The sequence below is a fragment of the Nanorana parkeri genome, unplaced genomic scaffold (genome assembly GCF_000935625.1).
Source record: "Nanorana parkeri isolate BGI_ZX_2015 unplaced genomic scaffold, ASM93562v1 scaffold103, whole genome shotgun sequence".
NCBI classification, from domain to species: Eukaryota; Metazoa; Chordata; class Amphibia; order Anura; family Dicroglossidae; genus Nanorana; species Nanorana parkeri.
The window spans coordinates 1,639,159-1,652,926 of NW_017306371.1; the positions used below are offsets into that span (position 1 = coordinate 1,639,159).

The window sequence follows — 13,768 nt, forward strand, 5'->3', positions numbered from 1 at the left end:
CCCCCCTCATATGTGGCACAATGGGATAAAGATCTCGGAACCCCCACTACTGACGAGACCTGGGACCAATCCTGGGCTAATACTAGACGGAGCTCGCGGAGTGCAAGCATGCTTGAGATTAACTATAAAGTACTCATGCGGTGGTATCTGGTACCAGCTAGAGTGGCCGTTTACAACCCCGACTGCTCCCCTAACTGCTTTCGAGGATGTCCTGACCGGGGCACATTTTTCCACATATGGTGGAGCTGCCCACAAGTCATTGACTTCTGGGAGGGTATTTTTCGTATACTGTCCTCTCTATTCTCGATACCTCTGCCAAAGGACCCCTATTTAGCACTTCTCAATTGCAGACCAGACGGTCTTTCCCGACCTCAATTTAGCCTTTCCATGCATATCTGCACCTCCGCCAAAAGAGAAATTGCGAAGAACTGGCTGACACCCACCCTAAGTATAGTCGCCGTCATCACCCACGTCAACTGGATACTGGCTCAAGAAAAACGAACTGCCCAACTTGATGACAAAATGACCAAATTCGAAAACACCTGGTCCCCATGGATCGACCGCTACTTAGACCCGAACACCCCTAGACACCTATGCACTCTATGATGTAGTTTAAGAACCTTACATAGGAGAACTCTCTTGGGCGTCTGTGTACGGCCTCTCTCCTTCTTTCCCCCCTACCTTCAGCCCTCCTTCCCCCTTATACCCTACCCCTCTGTCTGTGTGCCCCCCCACCCAGTGTTGTATTGTCATGTCTCTTAGAGCCAATATCCGAACGCATTGAAAGCTAGGTCTTTCACCCACGTTGGGTACCATCGGTTTACTAACCACAAAATCTTTATATTGCATTACCACTTCAGCAATAAATGCTGATTAATTCATACGAATTGATTACTTCTCCTGTTTAACGGTGAAACAAATTGTTCTAAATGAGCTGAAAGTGAATATACCTACAGATCCGCTACTTCCATGTACCCACTGATGTCATTTATAAGGCCTAACGACTAGACCTCAAGCTCAGCACTATACTTTATGTTGTACTGTGATATCTTTTGTGATGGAACTAACACAAATTTATATGATAAAAAAAATGTTTTTAGGGAGAGTGTGTATGTGTGTGTGAGAATGTCTATGAGTGTGTCTGTGGTTAAGTGTGTCAGTGTTTTTGAGGGCCCGTTCACACTAGTGCAGTACGTTAATCGCACAGTCCCGTGCTAATAATGCACTGCACCACGCAATCGCACCTACTGCACGTTCTGGTGTGGGAGGTGTGTTGCATTGCCATTCATTTGAATGGTACCCCAAATGCACCTCCCACTCAGAGTTTGATCGATTGCACCGAAACAGGTGGTAACGCAATGCCATGCATTGCAGCGCGACTTGGATCGTGACTTAATGACCAAGGACAAATGTGGGTCCTGAGGTTACTCAGGTTGAGAACCACTGGTCTAGACAGAGCACACATCTACGTTGGGTCTAAGCTTGGATGGTTTTTCCTTTCAGTAAAGATCATGACTTAGCCCTTTGGTCATGCAACTAGGAGTGGATGGAGTATGCAGCAGCATTTTCTCCAGTAAAGGTATGTAGAGTGCCTAAAAAAAAAACAGGTCCTCCTAAACTAAGGCACCCCCGTCTCAATTACTTAAGTGTATTTTAGTATTTGCCACAAACTTTTGGATGTTCTCTCACCCACACAAATGTAAATGATCTAATTATTGACGATAACACTGAGGGAAACCCCAAAGTCTTGTTCAGTCGTGCTCAGGATAGACCTCCAGCACATGTTGTAAGATAGTAAAAGGACCACATGATTTGTGTCTTTTGTGCTTTTCTTGTATTAATTTTACAAACCCAGATGAAAGTTACAGTACATATTGGTATACTGTAAGTGTCTCCATTTTTACATATTTTATTACCTATGGTATTACCTGTTCATTGCTTGTATCTTAAGACCTTCTTCAATACTGTGACTCAGTGCTTGTTGATTGTTATGTTTGCTGATCCTGGCCAGTACTCTTTCCTGGTGAGCTTCATATTCATCTCGGCTTGGGTAGATCTTACTGATAAGGGCATCAAAGTTTGGATCTGGGCGCAACGATCTTTTGGAGACCAATTTTTTACGGCATGTTGGACATTCTTTATTTCTGTGAACAACAGATGGGACAGTATTTGATAATGCACATAAAATAGACATCTATAAGGATGTAATTCTAGGACCTTTCCACTATGAACAATCAGCACCTTATTCAGTTACATACAGTGATCAATTACTTTTCTTTTCATACACTTTTATGTACGGAAGCAATAAAGTAAACAAGTAATTAGCATGGTAAAGGTTTTAGTTGACTATATACTCCATAATTGCATGAATGCCTAAAGCCTAACTCTAGCCAAAACTCTTGGTTTCCAAAAGATTGGGGAAGGATTAGAAAGTCTTTCAGGTTATTATTGCTTTCTGAGTGTCTATTGAGGAGATTTATCATAACTTCTTGTCTCAGTACCAGAGGGGGCTATAGGGACAATAAAAGAAACTTACCATGTAGAGCCTCTGCCACCAGCCCTGGACCATCTAATAACTACAAATACGCTTTACTTACCCACTTCTAAGAGCCGTTATTATGCAGTCGGCACAAAACCTGTGCAGACATTCTTTAGTTGTCATTGTGTTCTTCAGCATGTCAAGGCAAATTGGACACATAAGTTCGCTGTGCAAGCTTCGGGGTGATACTACAATTTCTAACCCATCTGTAATTGCTTCCTGCCAAAATATGAAGTATTGAAAATAAAAACATTAAGAAAAACACATAACCTATTCTAGTAAAAGCTCCACCTATATTTCATGCAACGTGTTTACCTGTGGCGTTCTCTGCAGTTCATACAAACTTAGCTCCCATGTTTTGCTGAGTGGCTGAGCTCCGTTGGTTTGTACTGTCTGAGACATAATGCCTGAAATTCAAACACAAAACACATTTATTGGTAGGCCCAGATACTCCAAATATATTAAACCATAACTCAAGCACGCCACATCCTGGGGTACACGCCACTTACACTGCACATGTCAAAAGTGAAGGGAAAGGTATTCATACATAGTAGGCCTAAAGGTTTAATAAGCTGGTGCGAACTGTCATTCTATCTCATATATATATATAGGGAGACTTAAGATAAACACTTAAAGTTGAACTCCAGCCTTACCTTCAGTCCCAGGCCCACCCTTTTATTTATTGAATTTAAGTTCTTTACACAATGGAGGCTCAACATCACATGGGGGTGTTACCTAGGGTGGTCTGCATGCAAATGCAGTCTAGATAGGAACAACCACTCCTCCAGACTGAAAACAACCCATCAAGGCATTTTAATATTTGCCAAACCACTGCTTGCATAAGGGCTCTTGAGAGAAGTAATGAGGCAGGGTGCTAAGATGTTCTCAGAAAGCTAATTCAGGAAGCTATTTACAGCACCCTGTTGGTCCTTCCCACCAGCCATGTTCTGCCTGCATTGCTTAAAGAAGTGCAGAGAACCAGTGATGATGTCACTGGGTCTAAAATAAGGTATGTCATGAAAATGGAAACATTTTATTTAAAAATTGAATTAGTATGTTGCGGGGGAATGATACCAAGTAGGGTTGCACAGATACCAAGTACATGTACCGATACTTTTGAGCTCCAAGACTACACTAGAGAAAAATTCAAAATTTAGAAGGCAGCTGTCATTTGTAAGGAGCACACGGAGCTCCTGGGATTTGTACATCTCTGTTTTAATGTACGATTTTGTTTTTATAAATATTAGGGCTGGTAAGGATTAAAATTTTCCTGTTCGATTAATCGAATTTTTTAAAATCGATTAATCGACTAATTTCGATTATAACGCACAGGGCTAGCAGGGCTCTGTGGGGTCTAACCAGCCTTGTTAGACCCACAGAGCCCTGGCAAGACCCCACAGAGCCCTGGCAAGATCCCACAGAGCCCTGATCTCACCAGGGCTCCATGGGGTCTCACCATGGCTTTGTGGGGTCTCACCACGGCTCTCTGGGGACTCACCAGGGCTCTGAGGGGGTCTCACCAGGGTAGCAGGGCTCTGTGAGGTCTAACCAGGGCTCTGTGGGGTCTAACCAACTTTGTTAGACCCCACAGACAGCTGTTGAGACCCCACAGAGCCTTGGTTAAACCAGGGCTCTCTAGTGTCTCCACAGGGCTCTCTAGTGTCTCCACAATCTCTCGTTCACTTATTATAAAATGCTCATTCACATTACCTAAAAAAGCACCCTTAGCACTGCACATTCATTAAATACATCTTTTGGCCTCCGTGTCTTTAGTGCACCAGCTTTAATATTGTTTACTCATATCTCGCTCCCATTGTCGATTTTACATGATACATATTTCATTTTTATTTTAGCTGCCTTGTAGACATTGTCCACACATCCCATGCACTCATGAACGAGGAGACTCACCGGCCCAAATGATTCCGTTCAGGTAACGAAGGGAAGGGGGAGGAGTCCGGTGACGTCACGGCCGGCGGAGAGGTGAGTTCCGATCAAAATAATTTTGATCGATCAAAAAAATTAACGATTAATCGAGGGATTCATCGTTAATTTGCGAAGCCCTAATAAATATAAATAAAGGGATGGACAGATACCAGTTTTGCGAGTACAAGTACTGTAATTGCCGAGTACTTACAAGTACGAGTACTGATACATTTTTGTTTATTGTCATGTGATAGTTTTTCTAAATCAATACAGACTAATGATTTCCGGACAGTGGTGGAGTGCCAGAGCCAGGTCCCCGCTGCAACCCTGGTAGTTCTCATGAAAAAATGAAAATATAGATCTTGTATCTATATAATGTACGATCGTGATGCTTAGGTTACAAAAAATGATTTATAGAGTGTTTTATATATTTTTTATAGATCATTCAGACGCTTCAGATAGAATCTTAGCCCTGGTTCACACCTAGGAGTTTTTGAGCTTTTAACTGCCCAGCACAGGAAATCCCATGATTTGAAATGACCCTGGTTCACACCTGAGCAGAAGAACGCCCCAAAAAATACAGGGGCTTCTTTGGGCAGATAAAAGCGCTTTTTCTCCCCATAGACTTCATTGGAAATGCCCAAAAACGTGCAACAGAAGCATGTTGCACATTTTTGTGAGTGTATGTGCGAATTTATATGCGCATTCTTCCATTGCCCACAATAATTTATGAGCTGCCAATTAAAATGCGCGTCTTCATGTAGGCGCACAAACCTGCAAATAACCGCATGCTGTTAACACGTTTACAATAATCGCGCAGAAACGCTGCCGTCTAGGTGTGAACCCAGCCTTATGTTGATTCTTCTATACACCACTGTTTTGTATCCCTTTCCATAAACACAGTGGGTGATCCTTCCTGTTGTGCTGTCACACCAATGACCTGCAAAAGTGTTAGCGCTGCGTCCTACAGATATGTCACTCTTACAGCTCCATAGTGTGACAGTGCAACAGGAGAATTACTCAAGTGTTACCCCCAAAGTATAGAAGGCCCGACAAGTAATTGCACCACACTTTTTTCTATATTCATTCCACAGAAGATACAAAGTAACAGTAACAGTTTCAAGCATACCATGCTCTTTGTCAAGCGGCTCCAAATGAGTATAGAAATACATATAAAGGAAACAGGTAGAAGATGACATCATCTAATCACCAAAACACCCTTGAATTTAGAGGACTCCATCTTGAAGGGAAGGGATACAACAAATGGTGCATGGATGGATCAACAAAGCCTTCTATCCAGAAACTCTTTGCTATACTGATTTGTAAGCAGCTTGATATGCTTCAAACTGTTGATGTTACTTTGTTGAACCACAATGTGCTTATTGTTTATAACGTCTGAGAATATCTTTATAAAGAGAAACTACTAGGTTTACTAAATTTGAGTCATCTACCGGAAGCAGTTTTTTTTCTTTATGTAATACATTCATCCAAACGCCCTCCTGCGTCAGGAGCAAAGCCATGCGAAAGTCAACACAGGGGAGGTAGGTGGCACCATCCCTTCAACAACTAGGCCCTCCAAAGTTAACCATCACCAAAACATTATCAGAGACTAACATAGTCCTTATTCTGTCCTCCAGCAAATTTATGGTTGACAGAGTATCTGTGTTAGGTAAAGGGTTGGGATTTAGCTATCTTGTAGAAAACTCTATACAATGCAGATCTTTCAGGATCATAAAACTTCAAGTGCATTATGATCTGAAAAACAGATACTCTTGGTATGGTCAGTTGGAATAGTCGGTCACTTGGATTAAAAACGTTTAGTAAATTTATTCCAAGTACCACCTACGCTGCAGCAGACAAGTTTATTATTTGGTGGACAAGGATGTGGTTACATTAGTAAGCGGTTACGTTAGTAACATTCGAATGAAATGAGAAGGAGAAAGACAGCAGGATGGTAGTCAATGAAAATGTTAGGTGCTTCCTGCAGACTCATTTAAAGGTGAGCCCACAAGAATATAGCACGTGGGACTTATATGACACAATTAAGAACATTGTAAAGTCTGCAAACCTTGCTAACAATTTATTGAAACAGAAAAACATTGTAAATACTTTATTACTGAAGATAAGTGAAATATGTGGGGCGTAACCAGGAATATAGTGAGATCTGATCATTTCTGTTGCACTTACCTTAGTTTATGCCGGTGAACCAGAGCTTACACAACCCTAGAAAATTAAAAATAAATATTAAGTACAGGTAAATAATTAAATGATTCCTATGATACATCATATGGTGTATAAAGTTATAGAAAGTGAAATTCCAGTTAAAATATGTTGAGTAGAAGAAAATTCTTCTCTATTGGATATTCTATAGTAATGATTGTAGCAAATGTTATTTTAGATGTATTTAAAGTGACACTACACTCAGGAGTTCAATCTTAAAAATGCATTCAAGTACCCTGCTAACAAAAATGTAACTTATTTGTGTATCACTCAGCTGTAGATCCTCCAATCATCTCTGAATTGGTGCTGACACTGTCCTTCCTTCTGGAGGGTGGTTACTTCTGTTCCCCATGGTTCCTGTGTGTGTTGTAAAGTAGTCACCGCCTCAAGAGCTCACTCCCGTGATGGACTACAATTTCAATTCAAATTAGTAAACTAAGCGTGAGATTGTAGTCCATCAGAGGAGCAAGCTTGGAGCAGTGTTTACTTTACAACACACACAGGGACCATGGGGAACAAAAGTAGCCACCCTCCAGAAGGAAGGCTTATGACATTATTACATTTATCTGCTTAGTCAGCTCTAGGGCAGGGGTAGGCAAACTCCACCCCTACACTGTGGTGGAACTACACATCCATTGTGCCTCAGTTGTCAGAGTCTTGCAATGTCTAATGGGATTTGTAGTTGCAACACAGATGGAGGGCTGTATTATCGTATGATAATCGCTGGAAATCCCGCGATCGTACAATAATCACAAGGTGTATGGAAGGCATGCGACCTCTGCTACTGTAAGGTCGCACGACTTTTGTCTTACAAGCATGTTCGAAAATCCGCCGAGAATCGTACGATTGTCGGCGGTTTTTTGGCATGCTCGTAAGACAAATGTCGAACGGGCCGGTGTGCGCAAGCGCACACTGCCCGTTCAGCATTGCAGTCATTGGAAGCACGCCCCTCAGGGGGGTGGGCTTGCGACGATCGCAAGTATGATCTGCCTGTCCAAGATAGGCAGATCGTACGTTTTTTTAATTACCGTGCAACCATCGCAAGACAAAAGTATTGCGATGGTTGTAAGGTGTATAGGCACCTTAACACTGCTCTAGGGCTTCTGTAGAGGAGAAAATTGGCATGATTTCAAATACATTTGTCTTGCATAAGGGAGTAATTGAACATAATTAAAGTGTGCTTATGATTAATAAAGACTGAATATTCAATTTCTTACATAAGAATAATTGTGACTGGTTCTCTTTTGAAAAACAATATATGTGAGGCTTAGAGTGCTGGGTTTGCTTTTATAAGGACTCATGTTCTGGGGTTTATGTGGAGGGTTGATTGGGTTTGCAGAGGAAAGTGACAGAATCATGTAAAACTGTTCTGATGCTCAGTTTTAGAACGTAGCAATACAGTTGCTATAGCAACCGATAGTTTGGTTATGCAAGGCTGATTGTTGGCTTTCTAGTGGAAGTGATTCAGGCATATGTACAGCCGCCTGATCACTTCCACAGGACCCAGAACATGCCGCCTTCTCCCCCATTTGACCCCCCACCATGTATCCTTGGCTCCATTGCCATTCCTGAGCACCCGGGACATCCATGGCATGTGTTTGCAGGGAGAGCAGAGGACAAACCCGTGAATGCACCCGGAAGTAACAAGATTTTACTTACTTTCAGTTCAGAGCTGTCATTCCCAGGCTGTTGTGGTCATGAAGCTCATCAAGCTCAACCTGTTCTTGATTAGCTGCTTTGGAGTGCAGGAGTGGTATTAGGCATCTAATAGATCCCTAATGTCTCCTTAAAGAGAACATGTCACCTCTAATGTGCCACCACGTTGGGGGCTAGTCAGCACCCAATATGATAACAGTAAAGTTAAGTAGAAAAAAAAAAAAAAGCTTATAATTAAAGTTAAATACATTTTTTTTTAAGTTTTAACCACTTGCTGTCCGGAGCATTTTCTTACTATTTGCACACACATGATAAAATATACATTTTTGTCTAGAAAACAGCTTCAAACTCCCAAACAACGATATATGTTCTGAAAGCAAAGACTGCTAGTTGCAATTTTTTATGTCGTACGGTTTTCGCGCAAATGTTTATCAAACCAGTATTTTTAGGAAAAAATAAACTAAATTAGGATTTAGTGCACAGAAACATAATATAATACCCAATTTTTTGGTAAAATATACATTTAGTAAGAAAGTATATTACTGCCATGGAATAATCAATCACACAGCAAAAATGTCAAAAGTTCTTCAGTCATTTATGAACAGAAACTGAAAAAAAGCTCAGTCATGAAGGGGTTAAGTGTTTGTTTTGGGGTTTAGATATACTTTAAGGCTTCTTCTTAACTAAATCTATCACCGTGTACATTGGCTACTAAAGAAGTCTGGGTAACCCCAGGGTTAGGTGCTCGTTTTTGTCTGGGGTCAAAACTAACAAAGAAATACTCACCTGAACCTCAGAGCCAGCTGTCCTCCCTCCTGCCTGTCTCCTCCTACGCTACAGCGATTGTATGTCCCTCAGTGTACTCACGTTCTATGCACAGTGTATAAAATGTGATGACTCGGGGACTGCTGGAGCAGAGGGGGAGAGACGCTCCAAGGACCCATCTAAGATTAAGCCGGCTCTGAGGATCAGGTGAGTATAACCTTTTAATGTTTGACCTTAGGCAAAAAAGGAGGACTTAACCATTACCAGGCAGGGGTAGCCCCACAGCAAGGGTTAATAACATTTTTACCCAGAGTTGTTCTTTTAAAAACTATGTGAAAACAACCGATAGCCTGTGAACCACAGCCGAGAATAATGCGAGAATAATGCTAAATCAACTGTCATTTTCCTAAATATAAAAGACGGTGTCTTGTCGCGTATGTAGATACCAAACATGTCAAGCCTTAAAATTGCGTTCGCACATGAAGCCACAAAAAACATCAATACCCAAAATTTCCCATAGGGAATACTTTAAACGCTTTTACCGCTCATTAGTTTAGTGCTAACAGTGATTAATGGCTCTAGAATTATTACTCTCACTCTGACGTTTGCGGCGATATGTAACATGTGTAGCGCAACTGTGGTTTTTGCACATAGGTGCACCAACACATTTTTGCGTGTGTATGCGTGTGCACATGGGGGGGCGGGGGACTTAATTTTTTTGCATTTTTTAATTTTTCTTATTTGTTACTTTCATTTGTATAATTTTTAAACACTTTTTTTTTTTTTGCACTAACCTTATTTCTATCACATAGGGGGCTAACAAGCAACCCCTAATGTCACCAAGAGACCCCAAACGCGCGTTTCCGAGGGCTACCTGGCTGTATCCCAATGGATACGCGTGGCAAATACGCCCCAAACTTCTACTCCTACTTCTTTGGGCGTAGGGCGTTTTGCAGCGCGTTCCTACGCGCTGTAAAACGCCTAGGTGGGAACCATGCCCATAGGCAATCATTGGTTTCCACATGTTGAGCGTTTTACAGAGTGTGAACCAGGCCTAAAGGCTTTAAAAACATCACTTCTGAGCAGTTTTCACTATTTCAAAGGCACATGCAATATTGAGGTTTGGCAAGTTTGGTACAACCTCATCTTTCACCAAAGATTTGGATAATATACTATGTTTATGTGAACTTAAATTAATTTAAAAGGTAAATTTACTGAAAAATTGGGTTTAATAAACCTGTTCTAATATGGTATGAGATTGCAACTACCACCACTTTATTTTATAGCAATGGTGGGCAACTCCTCCAGCTGTGCTTTAGCTACAAATCCCAACATGCCTCTGGCTCTGGGACTAATGCCTGTAACCGTCAGTCTTGCAATCTCTCATGGGACTTTTAGTTCCACAACAGCTGGAGGACCAGAGTTGCTCACCCCTGTTCTACCGGGTCTCTGCTTTCAGAAAATATATAAATTGAGGCAGTAAAGAAACCTTTAGGCCTAAAATGTGGATTTTAACACGTGCAAAAAAACAAAAGCAGGCAGCACTGGCAGCGAAAAGGTTAAGGAAGTCTGATTTACGAGTTGAAACCCGTGTTTCAGGGCACTCAGAATCAGATATTGCAATCACTATTTAAAGGTACAGTATGGCAGGGAGGTTAATAGGTTGCCTTGATATATATGATTTTTACATCACAAGTTGGTTAAAGGTGGCTGAGTCCCGTGTGTGACCATAAAGGTGAACCTGTGAATACAAAGCCCTTTAATGACCACAAGGTGAAGGTAAGGTTTACATGAATACGGCAGTGCGTCCTAAGCCGAGTAAAAGTGTTATATTTACTTTCGGAATCCAGTGGGTTCTAGTAGCGGCGAAGTACAAGATCCTCACGTCAGTGTATCTAAAAAATAAAAAGGAAACAGTGGAAGTGGGCAAGTTATCCAGGAGAAACCTCTACAAATCTCTGAACAAAATGGCAATTTGGTTCATTTAAAAAATACTATAGCGACAGTAAAGTTGTATAGGATCCTTGTAAGAGAATTTGCCTTTACCGTACTTACAATTATTGTTTTTCTACCTCCTGGTCCTCTTAACCATTACTGATGTGATGTGCCTAAGCGATGCACCCTGGGAAGGTTACATCAGCAGAGCATTGTTGGGAAATCATATCTATAAACTGCAAAATCTCCTGAGATCTCAGGAAAAAGCCTTTTTCCTCCCCTGAGATGATATGCATGGTCACATGTCTTAGTCACATGTGCCAGAGTTCCAGGAAGTACAGGGAGATTAATTAATCTGCCCTTAGTAAAAATGGCCACTGTAAGAATGCGGAAGAAAAGAAAAATAAGATATGCAAAGAATACAAAGCCGGCAATTGTCTAGAAGTATCTGCTTGTAGATTGTTATCACTAAACATTTCTAAAGGTGACTTTCTTGTCATTTTAAAGATAAAGGTTAATATCCTCTTTGGCCTTCCTGGCCAGGCCATTTTTTTCAGTGTTCAGCGCTGCGGTACTTTGACTGACGTTTATTCCATCATACAACGCTGTACTGAAATTCATTTTAGACCATTTTTTGGGGACAGATAGAGCTTTCTTTTGGTGATATTTAATCCCCACTGGGGTTTTTTATTTTTCTACTATATAACTGAAAAAAAAACTAAATTTTGTAAAAAAAAAAACTGTTTCCCTATGAAATGTTATGAAACATTTATTATCACCCCCATTTTTTGGTAAAATATAAAATATGGGGTCACGTCAGGTAAATAGACACCAAACATGTCGCGAAATCGCAGACCCAAAATTGGCCATAGGCGACACTTTAAAATATTTTACTGCTCGTCAGTTTAGTGTTATCAGTGATTAATGGCTAAAAAATGATTGCTCTCACTGCGACGTTCGTGTCGATATGTAACATATGCGGCATAATAGGCGACACCCATGCACCTTATCGTATGGTCGCGGGATCACCCGTGATTATCGTACAATAATCGTCAGGTGTATGGGCAGCTTAAAAGGTGCCCATAAACCTTACGAATATCGGCCGCTTTTTATATGCGACTGCGTTTTCGTCCGATATCCGTAAAGGTTGATGGGCAGTGTACAAATGCAAATACTGTACAATCGATCTACTTTTGACTAACCAGCAGGTTAGAAAACTTCGGTCGATCGTACAATTTTGGCTAGGTTGGCGGCCTTTCCATACATCAAAATTCGTACGATTTACACTGCTCACGCGCAAACGAAAATACGTGCGGTCGATTACCGCAATTCGTCCAGGTGCTTTTTTAAATTACTGCTGATTGAGCCTTGCAATAATCGGTGCAGGGTGGGGTCGCCGTACGCAAATCGTACGATAATTTGATCATCGGACGAAAAGTCGATCGCGTACGAAAATCGTCCGATAATCGTAAGGTGTATGGGCACCTTAAAGCTGCCCATACACCTTACGATTATCGGACGATTTTCGTACGCGATCGACTTTTCGGCCGATAATCGTATGTATGCATTGCAGTGTCCGACCGACAGTACTGTACAATCATACGACTTTTGACAGTCAAGCATGTTTGAAAACTTTGCTTGATCGTACGATTGTCGTAAGGTTGCTGGCGTTTCCGTGCGTCAAAAGTCGTACGATCTACACTCTACAAAATACGGCAAATCAATTACCGCATTTCGTCCAGGTGCTTTTTGTTAATTACGACTAAATTAATCTTGCGATCATCGGGGCAGGATGGGGCTGCCGTATGAAAATTGTACGACTATTCGATCATCGGACGAAAAGTTTCATCCGATAATCGTAAGGTGAATGGGCTCCTTTAGACAGAAAGTGTGTTACTGACTGGATCACCAGGTGAAAATCAAGGGAAAAAAAGCCTAAAAAAGAAAACTAATGCAGCTGCCACCTTTAAAGACTGATGGGATGGTTAGCAGTCATTAATGAATGCCTCAGTATTGAGGAATTCATTAAATAGTTAAGCTTTTGTAAAAGCTTCTTTCTTTCTTTCATTAATGAAAGAATGAAGCTGTTACATACAAATACGGGATTGCTATGATCGCTAAATAGCGATCTGGTATTTGACAGCTAAGATAGCAGAGAGGTAGCAGAGTGAGTCACCTCTCTGCTATTTGTTCTGACAGCTCCATAGACTGGCCCATGTTTACAAAGCTGTGATATATTTCAGGCACAGGAATATTATAATGTACTGTATCTATTTGCCTGAAATATATCACTTCGGATCGTCTGGGCAGGATCAGAAACCTTTAAGCTTTGTTCACACCGAAAGTGTGTGCGTTCCAGAGCGATAGCTGCTGGAACGCATTGCGATCGCTAAGAAACTTCTCCCCACATTTTGGAGAATTCAAGGGCACCGCTTCCACGCACCCCCCTCCCGCAGTGCGATCGAATGCGTAGCAAAACTTTGTCAGCGTTGCGTTCCACTGCAAAAGAAAAAATAGGGCTTGCTTGCCATTGAATTCAATGCACCGCCACGCCCCCTCCCGCCCCAAAACGCGGGGAGAAGTTTCTTAGCGATCGCGGTGCGTTCTAGCAGCTACCGCTCTGGAACACACACGCTTTCGTTGTGAAGAAGCCCTGAGTGAGATCTGATTCTAACATGCTGTCAGGATTAGTCTCTTACTGTTGCTGTTCCTACGTTTGGAGCAACCTAA

At 41.6% G+C, this 13,768-nt stretch overlaps 1 protein-coding gene across 1 annotated transcript; it reads right to left on the reverse strand.

The window, feature by feature from the left end:
* Positions 1-1,924: 1,924 nt before the first annotated feature.
* On the reverse strand, positions 1,925-6,662 carry LOC108784208 (E3 ubiquitin-protein ligase RING2). Its single transcript, XM_018552953.1, has 4 exons — positions 6,650-6,662; positions 2,855-2,946; positions 2,598-2,758; positions 1,925-2,144 (listed from the first exon to the last, which is right to left on the reverse strand). The coding sequence occupies exons 2-4, from the start codon at positions 2,939-2,941 to the stop codon at positions 1,925-1,927; spliced, it is 468 nt and encodes a 155-aa protein (XP_018408455.1). The 5' UTR covers positions 2,942-2,946; positions 6,650-6,662.
* Positions 6,663-13,768: the final 7,106 nt, after the last annotated feature.

Excerpts from the sequence above, each read along its gene's own strand:
- LOC108784208 (XM_018552953.1), bottom strand. The coding sequence starts at position 2,941 with ATGTCTCAGACAGTACAAACCAACGGAGCTCAGCCACTCAGCAAAACA. Across the intron at positions 2,759-2,854 it reads AACTGCAGAGAACGCCACAG|GAAGCAATTACAGATGGGTT; the intron begins GTAAACACGTTG and ends ATATTTTGGCAG. Across the intron at positions 2,145-2,597 it reads ATAACGGCTCTTAGAAGTGG|AAATAAAGAATGTCCAACAT; the intron begins GTAAGTAAAGCG and ends TGTTGTTCACAG.